General features: G+C 40.9%; 1 protein-coding gene across 1 annotated transcript in view; it reads left to right on the top strand.

Annotated features, from left to right (window-relative positions):
• Positions 1-15,047, top strand: part of yes1 (YES proto-oncogene 1, Src family tyrosine kinase) — a 36,254-nt gene extending 21,207 nt beyond the window's left edge. Inside the window, exons 4-12 of the mRNA XM_024273742.2 lie at positions 811-909; positions 2,268-2,371; positions 3,811-3,960; positions 5,698-5,853; positions 8,675-8,854; positions 9,518-9,594; positions 10,005-10,158; positions 11,857-11,988; positions 14,168-15,047. Coding sequence (XP_024129510.1) covers positions 811-909; positions 2,268-2,371; positions 3,811-3,960; positions 5,698-5,853; positions 8,675-8,854; positions 9,518-9,594; positions 10,005-10,158; positions 11,857-11,988; positions 14,168-14,376 — 1,261 coding nt within the window. The 3' untranslated portion in view covers positions 14,377-15,047. The remainder of the gene's footprint in view (positions 1-810; positions 910-2,267; positions 2,372-3,810; positions 3,961-5,697; positions 5,854-8,674; positions 8,855-9,517; positions 9,595-10,004; positions 10,159-11,856; positions 11,989-14,167) is intronic.
• The last annotated feature ends 329 nt before the right edge of the window (positions 15,048-15,376 follow it).

The raw sequence follows: 15,376 nt of genomic DNA, 5'->3' as shown, positions 1-15,376 counted from the left end.
TAAAAAAATAAACCTAAAACTTTTACCAAATTATTATTTTTTTTAATATTTTTTTTTTCTCCCTCTTTACTTTCAGTTTTCATTTTTTAGTTTCAATTCAGTTTTCAAGTTTTACCTGCCCAGCTGATCCTATTTTTTATGTGGGGGCGGGGCTTTGAGCTCATAGGCTACCGGGCATGATTTCCTATTGGATGACAGAGGGGCTCCTCACTACACATTTTAACACTGCTCTCTTTTGTTTAAACTCTCAACATCTAAACCATCTTAGGAAGTCAGACCAGTGGTGGGAATCATGGGAATTGTGTTCCAAGAGGCTATGAGCCCAAAGACCCGCCCTCACGTACAGATAGGATCAACTCAGCAGCGAAAACGACATTTACAAACTGAGAACTGAAAATAAAGAGGGACAAACAAAAAAAGTTAAAAATACAAATAAACATAATTAAAAAAAAATACTAACAGTTTTAGGTTAAGTTTTTTATTCAATTTTAAATTCACACATATTTTTAAATTTTTTTTCAAGTCTACAATGTTTAAAACTGTTTTCAAATTCTCAATTTTTTTTTCAAGTTTCTAATCTGGTTTTTCATTCTTTTTGGTCCAAATTTGACCCCAAATGAAGCTCCTACAGTTCAGAATCAGATTATTAGTGAGTAAAACATCACACACAAACAGCTGAACGCTTTGATGCTGGAATGAGGAATAGTTCTCAGAGAGCTGCTTGAATCAGCTGTTTCTTTTATCCGGGGGAATGGTTCAAACTCCTCCAGAGTCACGTCCTTCTGATGATTGATCTCTGCTCCTTTCCAGGGAAGGCGACTGGTGGGAGGCCCGCTCCATCAACACCGGCGAGACCGGCTTCATCCCCAGTAACTACGTGGCTCCGGCCGACTCCATTCAAGCTGAAGAGTAAGAGTGTCTGGCCGTCTTTCCTCAGTCTGTTCTGATCCTCCTCGTTAGAGATGATGACTGTCATGTCAGGCGTGACGACACTCGCCGCTCTGCAGTCCATCAAAGCTTCACGCCGGAGCGCCGGTGTCGCCGCCAGCACGTTTTTACTAACTCATAGTTTACTTCTATAGAAACTATTTCACCGTCTGGCAGGTTACTGAAGTTCTGATCCGGTGGATCATTGATGGTATCAGCATCATCTGTTATTTCCTTCATGAATCATAATTACAGAAAAACCAGATCTCCGTTTTTCCTTGAGAGCCTCTTGTTGGGTTTGCAGAGCAGCTGATGGGAAAAGAAACTCGGCAGGAACTAGAAAAGCAGCATTACTGTGATGATGCTTTCTGCTGAATGCAGTTGCTAAAGATGCTGAAGCTGTTACTTTATTTTCTGAATAATCTCCTGAATGTTTTAATACCAAACTTGCATCAATTGCAGAAAATGCACATTTTTTTTATTTCTTGTAAAATTGCAACAATTACATACACTTTTGAAATGTGTAAAAGATATGAATACTAAAGTATAAGCAGGAATGTCCTTAATGTGTTAAATGTTTTGATACTAAACTTGCATAATTGGCAGAAATTGTGCAAAGAATTGGAAGAATTTTGTGGGGGAAAAAATCACAAGAATTTCGTAAAATAAAACAAAAACATCATGATTTTGAGTACTAAAAGTAAGTTTCAAAGTGCATAAAGTATTTGAAGAATTTCTCACTTCTATGGGGATAAAAAAATTGCATAAATTGCGTAACAATAAAAAAGGCAAAATATGCAAGTACAAGTAGGAATGTCTTCAACCAGGTGAACTTTTGATGCAAAACTTGCATAATTGACAGAAAGTGTGCAAAGAATTGGAAGAATTTTGTGGGGAAAAAAATCCCAAAAATTGTGTTTAAAAAAAAAAAAAAAGGACTCGCAGGAATGTCCTGAGCGTGCTGAACGTTTTCATTGTAAGTTTTAAGTTTTAAAAGTGCACAAAGTTTTTGAAGGATTCACCATTTATTTTCAGTGGGGCTGAAAATTGCATAAATTGTGTAAAATCTTTAAAAACACATCAAATATATGAATCCCAAAAGTAAAAGCTGAACGTTTTGATAACAAGATTGGTGAAGTTGCTCAAAATGTGATTGAGTTTTTGCTGAAATACGTCCAGAAAGGAGCAGGAGAATGACTATTAAACATAAACTAAAAACATCCTGGAGAGACTAAACCATGGATTAGATACGAGCAGATATGAGCAGATACGACCGTCCCTCCTTGGACCTGAGCAGCAGAAGATGCTCCAGCTCCACTCCTAAACATTTCCTGTTGCAGGTGGTACTTTGGGAAACTGGGCCGCAAAGACGCCGAGCGTCTGTTACTGCTGGTCGGGACGCAGCGAGGAACCTTCCTGGTACGAGAGAGTGAGACCACCAAAGGTGAGGAGAAGTCCAGCACAGAGGAACCGAGCCCAGACCCAGAACCCGGTGTAGGAAGTAGATATGATTATTATCAGAATTATATACATTTTCTTGTTTTTCTTCACGTCTTCATCTGGAGGGAAAAGTCTGCTTCCATTACTGAACTGTAGAGACGATCCAAGAAGAATCATCGATCGATCAAAGGAGAAAAACAAGACCAATCACCTCAAATAGAGTTGATAATAAACAGAAAAATACATTGAAAACATCCAAATATTCATTTTTCAGGCGGAGACACATTTGTTTCTGCTAGAATTCTTTTGTTAATGTTTTATAAAAATATTGTTTAATAGGTTCCAGTGATGCATCAACTATTGCAGGACATTAATCAGCATTTGTAGAAATCTCCTGAAGGTCTAGTTGATGTAAATAAACCTCTAAAGACTTTATCAGGACATGTTTTAATATGGTTGTTCAGGCTCTTATGACGACACTTGTTAGAAAGATGTTTATAAACTTTTAGAGAAAGTTTTGACCTTTTGTTGATCCTGTACATAACAAACAAACAAACAAACAAACAAGCCCCCTGTTGGAGACTTTGCTTGACTTTTGACTTCAACCAGAAAAGAAGAATTTCATTTTTTTAGGAAGTTTTATTTGGATTTGTGTCGTTTATATCTTAGTTAAACAATTCAAATGTGAAGAATTTTATGATTTCACAGAATTTCTATGGCGTCAAATCAGGATCAACGTAAAGTGAACAAAAAACAGACGGAAAACTTGAAAAATAGACCCTGTAACTGAAAAAAATTAGAACATTTGAAAACAAGAAATTATAAATAAAAAAAGAAAATAAAAAAATGTTGGTTTTTTTTATTTGAAAAAAGAAAACTTGAAATACATCTTGACAATTTGAAAAATATGCAGAAAACTTGTATTAAAAAACTATAAATGTAAAAATTACCCATTGAAAAAAGTGTATCCATTAGTAACAGCTGCTGTCTTAAATTTTCATCTTTTTTTGCTTTTCTGAATCTCCACTTTCTCAGTTTTCAGTTTCAATTCCTATTTTCGAGTTTTCGCTGCTGAGCTGATCCTACTCTTACATGGGGGCGGGGCTTCGAATTTTTTTTCTCAAATTTTCCTTTTTTATCAAGGTTTATTTCAAGTTTTCATTTTTTTTAATTTTCAAAAGATTTTTTTTTTAATTTTCTTTTCTTTTTTTTTTCAAATGTTTTTCACCTACAATGTTTATTTTTCAAGTTTTCAATCTGTTTTTTGGTTCCCCTTAAGCTGATCCTGATTTGACCGTGATCCTGATTTGGCCGTGATCCTGATTTGACCTCATAAATGTCCTCTCCAGTAAACCATCAATGCTGCTGTTTGTAACTGAAGGTAGAACCGTCTCCATCAGCGGCCGTGTTTCTCCTCAAACTCGTCTTCTCCCCGTTTCTAAGGTGCCTACTCCGTATCGATACGAGACTGGGACGAGGTGAAGGGAGACAACGTCAAACACTACAAGATCCGGAAACTTGACAGCGGCGGTTATTACATCACCACACGAGCCCAGTTTGACACGCTGCAGAAGCTGGTCAGACACTACACAGGTAAACAAACACATGTGGGTTATTGTTTCAGACAACAAATATCTGCATCACTATACTTTATAAAAAAAATATCAGATTTATCACTTTTGGATTCTGGGTAATCAGATAATTCACAATGTTTTACTGAGTTAATTTTTTATAACAAAATGCAGCTTCTGCACTAAAACAGACCAGAGAGAAAATGTTTTTTTTAATTTTTATTGTCTGAAATGTTTAAATGTATAAAGTGTTAACTCAGAAGTGTGAGCACAGCAGTAAGATAATCAGAACGCTAAAGACTTTTCTGTCTGCAGCATTACTGCTATAAAACAAAGATGTTGACAAACAGCCATAAGAAACAAACGTTGTTTCTGCACTTTAAATGGTCCAGGTGAATACTCGATTCTGATTGGCTGCTGGGTGTGGATGCACACCTTTAAAAGAGGTTCCCGTCACATAGTTCTATATCACTGTGCAGGCTTCTTCAACAGAAACTTTTACTTCATCTGGACAAAAACAAGCGTCGACCATCTGCATATACATCTGTTGTGTTCTGGTGTAGCCACTAGGGGGCGATGTAACAAACGGCTGGAGGAGAAGAGAAGAAGTGGATTTCCTGGCTGCAGACATGATCTGTGAAAGACTGTTAAATAAAGTTCATCCGTAAAGATACGCCGCCTGATCTGCTTTCGTCTGCCGCTGTAGACGAGGTCTGGGCTTCAGTGTCATGTTACCGTGACAACCGACCACGCCATAAATCAAAAAGACGGCTTTGTGGGAAAAAAGCCACCTAAACTGAAAATAATAGCAAATATAAAGTACTGAAAATCGATTGAATAATTCTTACTTTTGCAAGTGACAATGGTATAAGTGGGATAATGCCCGACAAAGTGTGCATTATCAGAAATTAACGCTCGCTGTAGAAGCCTCGTAAAGCGCAGGACTGAAGTGTTATTAATTTACGTTAATAAATATTAACGCGTTAACTCCTTTTTTCTTTAATTAATCGTGTGCGTTAACACGTTAACGCTGACGGCGCTGATAAAAACACAGAGTTCAGTGCTTCTTTTTAGACATGAAACCAGTTTTATTCTGTTCAGTTTTACTGTACAATTCTAGCCAATTATTTTCCAGCAATTGTGGGCGGGCTCATATAAGAATGGGTGGGGCTGTGAGGGTGGGCGGAGCTACAGTCAAAACGTCAAAGGCGAAGAGACCCAAAGTTTGTCCGTTCTTCACAGCTAAAGATTCTAATTCAGCAACTTGATGGATCAGAGTGACGTCGCCATGGCGATGAGCGTGAAATCAGACATTCAGGCGCTCTCCTTCGCCCTGTGGCGCTGCTTCGTCGCTCCTCATTTTTGTAAAAAAATGTTTTTGTAGCAGCAGTTCAAGACAACAGAACTGTTTCATACGTACCGGTCCGGTTGGGATCCAGTCCAGACGTTATCCACCCCTAATCATGTATTAGTGAGACTTTTTTCATATTCTTATTTTTTAAAAATTGTATTCCAGTGGGGCCGTCACAATCACTGATCAGGAGACAGAAAAACTCATTAGGACTGAAATCAATGGAGATTTAAATTTCTGAATCAGCGTTTCTGTGTCTAGATGAAGACTGAAGGACTGAAGGTTAACTCGTTTATCTCTGATCCTCAGGCTGACGGCATCATGAAACCTCATTTTCCAAAGATTTCCTGTCTCGTGGGTTTTTGTGGATTTTCTCCCCCTCACTGATCCCTTGTGGTCTTGGTGCAGAACATGCGGACGGGCTGTGCTACCGGCTGACCACCGTGTGTCCCGTGGTGAAGCCGCAGACTCAGGGATTGGCGAAGGACGCCTGGGAGATCCCGCGGGAGTCGCTCCGGCTGGAAGTCAAGCTGGGGCAGGGCTGCTTCGGGGAGGTTTGGATGGGTAAGAACCGCACCGGATCACTGACTGTATAGGAGAACTGGACTGGTGTTCCAAACAGGAGGTACCCGCTGGCTCCAATAGACTTCTATAGAAAAGTTCTATTCCTTTTTTAACATCTTGATAATATATTTTTTTATGAGATTTTTCTGTAGTTCAAGTTATAAACTGACCAATCAGACGCCTCACTAGAAATATAAAACCTCAACTTTCAAAATGTTTGACAGATTTCATTCATTTAATTTCATTTCATGAAATCGATTAATCGTTTTAAATTGATCTAAGCTTAACAGATCAAAAATCGATCCACAAAAATAGAGATCGATCTAATGCATAAAGCTAAAGTCCGCTAGCTTGAAGCTAACGTTTAATGGGGTTTCCCATACGGCGGCTAATGCTAACGCTCGGTCGACCTAAGCATATATTCTGACCAAATGAACATCTTTATAAACTCACAGACATGAATTTTACAAACTCTTTAAAGGAAATATTTTTAAAGTAACTATTTATGGACTAAAACTCATTTTTTTCCTCATACTTTCTTCTTCTTCTTCTGGAATAAGCTGTAATGCTATAGCGTGATCGCCACCTAGTGGCCAAACTGAAACGCCCTCCAGGAGAAGCAGAACAATCGTTGGATCTTCTCTGTTTGAGAATCCATGTAATACTGTTTGTTTTTAACATCTCATTATTTCACTCAGTTTACAGAATGTGAAGTGGATCAGGTTGGTATGAATATCTTCAAAACATATCTAGATTATTGATGTATTTCTAAATAAATGTGTCTAAATGTGTAAACTCAAAATTGAATTGAGTGGATTAAAAGAATCGGAATAGAATGAAATAAAATTACTGGTGATATCCAGCCCTGGTTGTCATAGAAACGTTGACTCTCAGACCGAGACAATCACTGCCTACTGCAGACGTCTGGCTCCAAGATGGCGGCGTCCAAATCGCAAATAAATTGACGATTAAATTGACTTTCATTGGTCGGAGCCACACTTTCCAGTTTCTCTGGATGATGTCGCACTCGCTCAGTCCAGTTCTCACATACAGTCCATAGAGCTGATGAAGGCAGAGCGGTACATTAGTTCTTGTAAGCTCGTCGTATCACTCGTGAATCACCGCCGGATTAGTATTGATGACAATAATGTTCATGAATAAGTCAAACGTGTGTGACGCCTGAACAAAGCAGCCATTAGAGCCGACACTCGCAGCTTCCTCTTTACATTATTCAGCACTGATGTATATTTCATCGGCAGTAATGGTCCGCACACGTCGACTCTCCCATTCCAAACCCACACAGCTCGTCCATCACAGGTCACTTCCCCCACCCGCATGTCATAGGGGGGGGTTTGATGCAGGCGGAGGCGGCTCGTCGTCTTTCATCACTCAGCCTTTCATCCCGCCTGCAGCAAGCCTCGACCTGCATCGCAATCCCAGGAATCCCTGCTGCAACTTCCCTCTAAAATCCCTCAGCGTTCCGAGTCGTTCCGTCTTCAGGATTTCTCGGTTCTCAGACTGAACCGTCGCCCCACTTTCCCCCTCAGCGGGCGTTCGCTTCCGCAGTGAAGCCCGGCATTGGGACGGGGGCGGCAGATCCACCGCTGTCTGTCATTGTATGTAAGCGGGGCGTGAGTAAGTGGCTCTGCAGCAGGAAGTGGCTGATTGTTCAGGACTGGGGTGTCAAAGTCAATCACACAGGGGGCCAAAATCCAAATCACACCTGAGGTCACGGGCCGAACAGGATTAACATTCATTAGACACTCTAAAACGACATTTTTAACACTTTAAAACTGTAACTTTAATAGCATTTAATAGCATTACCTACAATAATGCTAGTGTGAATGCTGGAAGCTGATTTTGGCTGTTGAAGAGGCTGAATTTGTTAGCTGAAAATGCTGAAGCCGATAGACAGCTAAAATATTAGCTAAATTCCAAATTAGCCTAAAAAGCACAAAAAAAAATGAAGGAAAAAAACTTTTGTCAGCCAAAATAGCAAGCATGTAGATGGAAAAATAACTCAGCTTCAAAATAGCCTAAAAAATGAAGAAAGCCTAAATTAGCCAAAACAGTTAGCATGTATCTGAAATATTAGCTAAACTCCAAAATAACTTAAAAAAATCTTAAGGCGCATTCACACCGAACGTGATTTGCTGCCAGAGGCGACCAGCTCCAATGTTAATCAATGGTGCCGGCTCCGGCCTCATCCAGACATTAAGGAAAATAAAAGGTCTCCTAATATTATTTCCCCCTCGGATTAATACGAAACAGTCGGCCTTCAAGCTCAGCCACAGAGACACAGAAACACAGTGGAAGTGACTGTCATACAGACATCCCCCTGAATGGGGAAAATCTTTTAATCTTTTAATAATAATCATATAGATTACTGATGTTTTTGTAGAACTCTTCACAATAAATAAACTTTATCCTTCGACATCATGTGTCTTCCATTCATTCTAAGTGAGATATGCACAGACAGAGAGCCCGGCGTTGGGACGGGGGCGGCAGATCCGCTGCTGTCTTCCATTGTACGTAAGCAGGGCGTGAGTAAGTGGCTCTGCATCAGGAAGTGGCTGATTGTTCAGGCTGTAAACCGGAGCCATGGCAGACAGCAGCATCTGACTCCCAAATTTAACCCTTTAAACACCGAATAACACACTTTTCAACACGCTGTAACTCTCAAAGCGATCGACGTCATTCCAGTTGATTCTGAAGTGAAGAAAAGCGGCGAACTCCGCTTTTCTCCACTTCAAATTCAAATTCCGTCCAATTCAACAGCTGAGGAGTTCTGGTCATTCAAACGCATTTTGCTTTTATCCAGGCACATGGAACGGCACCACCAAAGTGGCGATTAAGACCCTGAAGCCGGGCACCATGTCCCCGGAGGCCTTCCTGCAGGAGGCCCAGATCATGAAGAAGCTGCGCCACGACAAGCTGGTGCCGCTGTACGCCGTGGTGTCCGAGGAGCCCATCTACATCGTCACCGAGTTCATGGGCAAAGGTAGGAGCGGGGCGGAGTCCAGAACTCCTGGTGATGAGTCCGATTCAGCCTGAAGCATAAACCTGTAGAGCCGTCATAGACGTAGAAGGAGAAGACAGTACAACATCTACTTTTACCTGATTTGTGTTGTTTTTATAGTAATAATTGAATAATTAGAGGATTTATTCTTTAAATCTGGGGAAAAAAACTTTTTGTGCTTCAACTTTTATTTGACTAAAAAAAGTGGGAGGGGCTTCAAAGGTGATTCTAGTTTAATCATTCACAAATGGGAGAAAAGAAGAAAAGTGTGATTTAAAGGGCAGCTTTAAATCTGGAAAAGGTTGGTCTTGTTTATTCCTATTGCATTGTGGGTAGTAAAGGTAACGTTTCCTGTTTAATGTCATGATATGTTTGATAAAACCAGCACTCCGCATTAATATTTAATATTTAATTTAATATATTGCTATGTGTTTCTTTCTGGAAAACCCTAAATCTTGACGTTTAGGCTGTGATTGTTACACTTTTTCTGTTACAAACCGACCCCCATCAGAGAAGTAAACCGTTATGTGACCCTCACAAGAAAAGGTTTGGGGACCCCTGGTTTGGACGAGCTGCAGTTCAGCTGTTTTCTCTTGGTGCTCATGAAGCTGCTTCTGTGTGACTCTGCTGTCTCACCTGTCACAGGTAGCCTCCTGGACTTCCTGAAAGAGGGTGATGGGAAGTACCTGAAGCTTCCTCAGCTGGTGGACATGGCCTCTCAGGTGAGACCAGAACGCTTTCCCTCACATGTGTGGAGCTTCAGCTTAAACCTGAAGAAGCTTTTCTGTTGGTTCTCCTCCTGCCTCCATGTCTGTGGAGGAGCTCCGCCCTCCTCTGCTCCTCCCCGTGGAACTCCTCCCCCCGTTCTCCTCCACTTAACTGCCAGCAGCACTTAAACACTTCTCAGCAGAGGCCACTTAAGCCGGTGGGTTCAGTCGCCTCCTGTGATCTGCTCCTAATTCGGCGCTCCTCGGCAGGAGGAGGAGGAGGAGGGGAAGGAGCTGACGGCGTCTGCGGAGGTGTTTGACGGCTTTGTGGGAGATTCTTTAATGCTTCTGATTGCCTCCTCCCTTCGCGCTCGTTTCCCTCCGAGTTGCTTCCTGACTGTGTGCCCGCCGCTCTCCATCCTCAGATCGCAGACGGCATGGCCTTCATCGAGAGGATGAACTACATCCACCGAGACCTGAGAGCCGCCAACATCCTGGTGGCCGATAACCTGGTGTGTAAAATCGCAGACTTCGGTTTGGCTCGGCTCATCGAGGACAACGAGTACACGGCTCGGCAAGGTGTGTCCACGACCCAGACACGGAAGCTCCTCCCCCAAGGCCTCAGACGATCCAGCAACTCAACTTTAACCCTTTAACTCCAGAGCTTTGTTCTGGTGAAGACGGTCTTTGACCTACAGAAACTCTTCAATTCAATTCAATGTTATTTTATAGCCCAAAATCACAAAGGAAATTTGCCTCATTGGGCTTCACACAGTTTACAGGATACCAGCGGATTCTAACCTGGAGAACGTTTGAGTTAAAGAGTTCTTTATTCAGTGGTAACAGTCACACCTCTGGTGTTAAAGGTTAACACTTTCTAACTAAACAGACATTAAACTCAAATCATAAAAAAATATTTTGCAGTTTAAAGAAATTCACGTTTTCTGTTTTTTAGTTTCTGTTTCTGCAGCTTTTCTCTCTCGTTCTGCTCCGACGGTTCAATGTTGGAACATTTTTACCGGCAGAAAATATCAATGGATGAGTGTATACACTAGAACAGTGTCCCTGGGCCCGGTCCGGGTCCGTGGGACAGTTGGTACCGGGCCACACAGAAGAAGAAAGAAAAAAAAAACCTGACCAACATTTTTCCCATTTTATTTATAATTTCATTCGGAAGGAATTTTATTTTGGAAATCTGCTGGATTCACTCCAGCACATGACTCATTCCTGACCCAGATCCAGTCGGTCCTGTCGGTCACGTGTGGAAAATCCATCCGCTACCGTCTTAAAGCAGCTGCTCCATTCAAACACCCAAAAATAACAAAAAACAAACCTATTTGTAACGTTTATTTTAGGAGGAAAGAGGAAGCAGAAAAAGAGCATTTCAAAATAAAAGCTTCATTCAACAGACAAAAACCAGGGCCGTGTCCGAATCCCCCCTACTCACTACATAGAGCCTTCTCCATTTTCTAGTGCGGTCCGAATCTACAATTCCACATGGTGTCCGAACTGACTTTAAGATCCAGGACACTAAATAGATTTATAGTAGTTAGAGAGAGTCTGCTGCTTTAAATATTATTCCCACAGACCATAATAATAACGCAGAATATTCAGGAACCAGCTGACTGTAGTTATGAGGATGATACTAATAAAGTTATTCAAGCAATGGATTCACGTTCGTGATTTAGAAAATACCACTTTTTAAAAAGTCAGGCGAGGCTGAAGTTGGCATCTGATTTATTTTGCTTCCACTTTGACAGTTTGGGGAAAATCTAGATCACACTTTAATAGATCCTACATAAATCTAGTGTATAAATAAAGTTTAAAGCAGAATGAAGATAAACTTTAACCTCGAAAGTAACAATAAAACGGAAGCTGAAAAAAAAAAGAAATCGGACGCCGACTTCAGCCGCATGTAGCTCCATCTGTGGCCTGAAAAAGTTTCATTTTATCATCTAAATTTAGGTGATATCCAGTACATGTCGTCCAAATGATCGAATTACGTTTATTAATGTATCTGGTGCCTTAAAATGACCTCAGTCAAACAAATGCATTAAAAACAGTCAAAAGCTAAAAGTTTAAACAATTAAAGACAAAAAGTATAAAAAGTGACATTAAAAGACAGATAAAAGCAGAGCTGAACAATACAACTTTAGCCAGAGTTAAAGTCTCATGGTGTCACATAGAAAACAAAAATCATTTCCAGATCTGGGATTCTCTCTGATGCTCAAACATCAACCAGAAGGATTTCCTTCAGTTCTTCTTCTCTCCTCTCAGGTGCCAAGTTCCCCATCAAGTGGACGGCCCCCGAGGCGGCTCTGTACGGCCGCTTCACCATCAAGTCGGACGTGTGGTCGTTCGGGATACTACTGACGGAGCTGGTCACCAAGGGCCGAGTGCCGTATCCAGGTGAGGGGCGCCGGCCGTCTGAGCTTCACTGGTCCTGGTTCTGTTCTGAGGGTTTACACCAGAACGTGAGTCACGCCTCCTGTCTGCCCCCTGCTGCCCAGCAGCAGCACTGCAGCGTGTCGTTCACATGTTCTGCCTCCATATGGCCGTCCTAACCCCCCCATCTGTGCTCCCGGCCATCTGGCCGCGGCGCCCGCCGGTGTCGGGTCACCGACGTCCTTCTTAGCAGCACGTTCTGGGGTCTGGACCCCGATTCCCTTTTCAGAACCGCTTTGTGGCGCCGTTTAACATTTAGCTCTGAGCCCCCCCCCCACATGAAAGAAAACTGTTTTTTCTATTTTCATGGCGAGCTCCCAAACGCTCGCCGCAGCTCTCATTGAGTCTGGAGGGTTTATGGCCTCTGAGTCTCAGCAGCTGCTCCAGACCCGGAGAGGAGGATGATCTGATCCTACCCCCCACAGGGGGGGGGATGATCTGACCCTGCACCCCACAGGGAGGGAGGGGGGAGACCACTGACTCATAACCTCTTTTAGCTGCAGCTGAGCTCCCCTCGGAGCAGCCGGCGGGTTCAGGATCACCGGATTCCAGTCTGGGAAGATTCCAGGAAGAAGCTGGAAATGAAGGAGATCTGGGTTTTTTCCCAGCATGCAGCAGCTTGTGTTTACGTTTACCTCCACGTACTTTTAGCAAACTTTTCCATAGTTTTTGGTGAAAAATAAAACTTTAAATAAAAAATAGAATTTTTCTAAATATGAAAAAGTTTACTTTTTACAGAGTTTACAGGACACCCTTTCAAAATAAGACATCCTGTGTCATATAGCGGTGTTCTCCAGCCTGTTTCAGCCCACGGACCGGTTCAAACGAGACTGAAGTTAAGCTTCTGGTTTCTGAAAATCTATTTTCAAAATAAAATGCTACTACAATAAATATAGTTTTAAGAAGTCTAAAAATATCATCAGATCTTATTTATGCCGATTGTGATTCAATGGAACAAAGTTGTTGGTTTGTAGAAATCATTTCTGATTTGAAAACATTCCGTAAAGAAAACATCACAATGTTTTAAACACTTTAACGTCATTCCAGACTCAGATTATTGTTATTATTACAGATTGATCATATTTTGTCTTTATTTAATCTTCATTCATTGAGTATTTTTCAACACAAAGGAACATTTTCTGTGCTGAAGTTTCTGATCCTAATTCAGTTTTACTGTAAGAAAATCCTCAAATTTTACAAGTTTCCTTAAATCATAAACTTTATTTAATTGAATCTTCATTCTGTGTCAAATGTTTGAACTTTGTCATGAAAGTGGAGACTAACGACCGACTCTAGATCAGCTACATCTGACCTTCCAGGTGTGATGGACAAAAGAAGAAAAATGAAGCGATGCAGCCGTCCACATATCGAAATATGAATCCACCGTGTTTAACTTTATTATCTGATAGTGAAACAGCAGAAAGTGTTATTATCCAGAGCAGCTTCTGCTACATGACAACAACAGTTTCAATAACTAAAATGACATTAAAATAAACTAAACGGAACACTAAACACTCTTAAGTTGGTGCATGAATTCATTTTTTCGGTACCAAGTGACCCACGGACCGGTACAACTGTATGAGATCATCTCAGAAGTAACCATGGTAACGTAATGTCAGCATCAATTAAAAACAAAGCATTTGTTTTTGTTAACCATAAATTCATAAACATTTAGTTTATGAATTGAGTTATCAAGCCTCTGAAGTCAGCAGCTCATTTAACAGTCAGAATGATGCAGGAATCACTCAACTCTTATCGTTTAATATTCAAATGTAACCTGATGGTTTCAAAAAGTTCTTGGTTTAAAACAGATTAATAACAATCGGAATAAATCTTCAGAACTTTCTCTGGTTTATTCTCTGGAGGTTTTCCTAGTTTTTTGGGACATTTTTACATTGTTTTGATTTAGTCTTTGTTTTGTTTTTGGATTTTTACGTTTTAATTTTGTTTCTACATGTTTGATATTTTACTAGAAAAAATAAAAACTTTTGTTTTGCAGTAAAAAAACCAAAGGATTAGATTTAACACTTAGAATTTTACCAGTTTCAGGCTCATTGTGGGATTTCTGTGCATCATGATGACAAATGTTTGTAATAAGAAGAAGACTCTAAAAGCATCATCCTAACGTGTCGGTTCTCCTCAGGGATGGTGAACCGGGAGGTTCTGGAGCAGGTGGAGCGCGGCTACCGCATGCCCTGCCCCCAGAGCTGCCCCGAGTCGCTCCACGACCTGATGATGCAGTGCTGGAAGAAGGAGCCGGACGAGAGGCCCACCTTCGAGTACACCCAGTTCTTCCTGGAAGACTACTTCACGGCCACGGAGCCGCAGTACCAGCCCGGGGACAACCTGTAGCCGGCGGGAGGCGGGAACGAGAGGCGGATTTCTCTGGGAACATTGGCGAGGGCGGGCCACTACACTGTGATTTCTAATAAACGCGACGCAGATTTATACTTTGTTATAAGCCCCTCCCACCTTCCTGCAAGCCCCTCCCCTTTTTTATGACAAACATTTGGGAGTTTGTTTTTTAGAGACCAATAACTGTGGATGGAGGCGGAGCTAAAGTCTGCTGTAGAATGTACGGACAGCAGCAGGTTTAACAAACTCACGACGTTTTAACCTGCAGAATCACTCAAAGTATTTTGATAACGACTTTCTGATTTAACGTTTTATAAATGTTTAAAGAGTTTATTTGATTTCCTTTAGATCTCATTTCCAGTCCAGCAGATCCCTTTTATAAACACGTTGGTCAAATCTCATTTTTTAATCTAAGATACAGACATTTAGGAAGACTTTTACACTAAAACCGTGTGGGAGGAGCTTCAGATTCAGCTGGTTTTCATGGTACTTCACAGTTTTACCTTTTTCCAGGTGTGAGAAATGAGGAGTTTAAAGATGTGAATTCTTCTTTTTGTCGTCGGGGAGTCGAGTTGTTGATCCTGAAACTCGTTTGGAACTTTATATAATAAACAACAGAGAGGTTACGTCTATGATTTTGTACAGAACAAAATAAAAGAATAAATCAAGTTTTGGTGAAAGTTTTCTGTATTTAACAACTATTAAACAGGAAGTCACGCTTTCTTGACACGATTTCAAAATAAAGTGCATCGATTATCATATGGGATGACAGTGAATGTATTTTAGGATTCTAGAACAGGAGCGTCGAACTCAATCAGACAAGAGCCCAAAACACACTTTAGGTCGCGGGACAAACGGGATAAACATTTATTAAACTACATTTTTAAGACTTTTAAACTGTAACTTTTTAAACATAATTCTGAATAATAAAAAGGCAGGAATATTATTCCAGAATAAATCAACTTAAACCTTAAATAACTTTCAATATTTTACTCTC

Source organism: Oryzias melastigma, linkage group LG17 (genome assembly GCF_002922805.2).
Source record: "Oryzias melastigma strain HK-1 linkage group LG17, ASM292280v2, whole genome shotgun sequence".
NCBI classification, from domain to species: domain Eukaryota; kingdom Metazoa; phylum Chordata; class Actinopteri; order Beloniformes; family Adrianichthyidae; genus Oryzias; species Oryzias melastigma.
The sequence above is the reverse complement of the archived record's forward strand: the minus strand, read 5'-3'. Positions and strand labels throughout refer to the sequence as shown.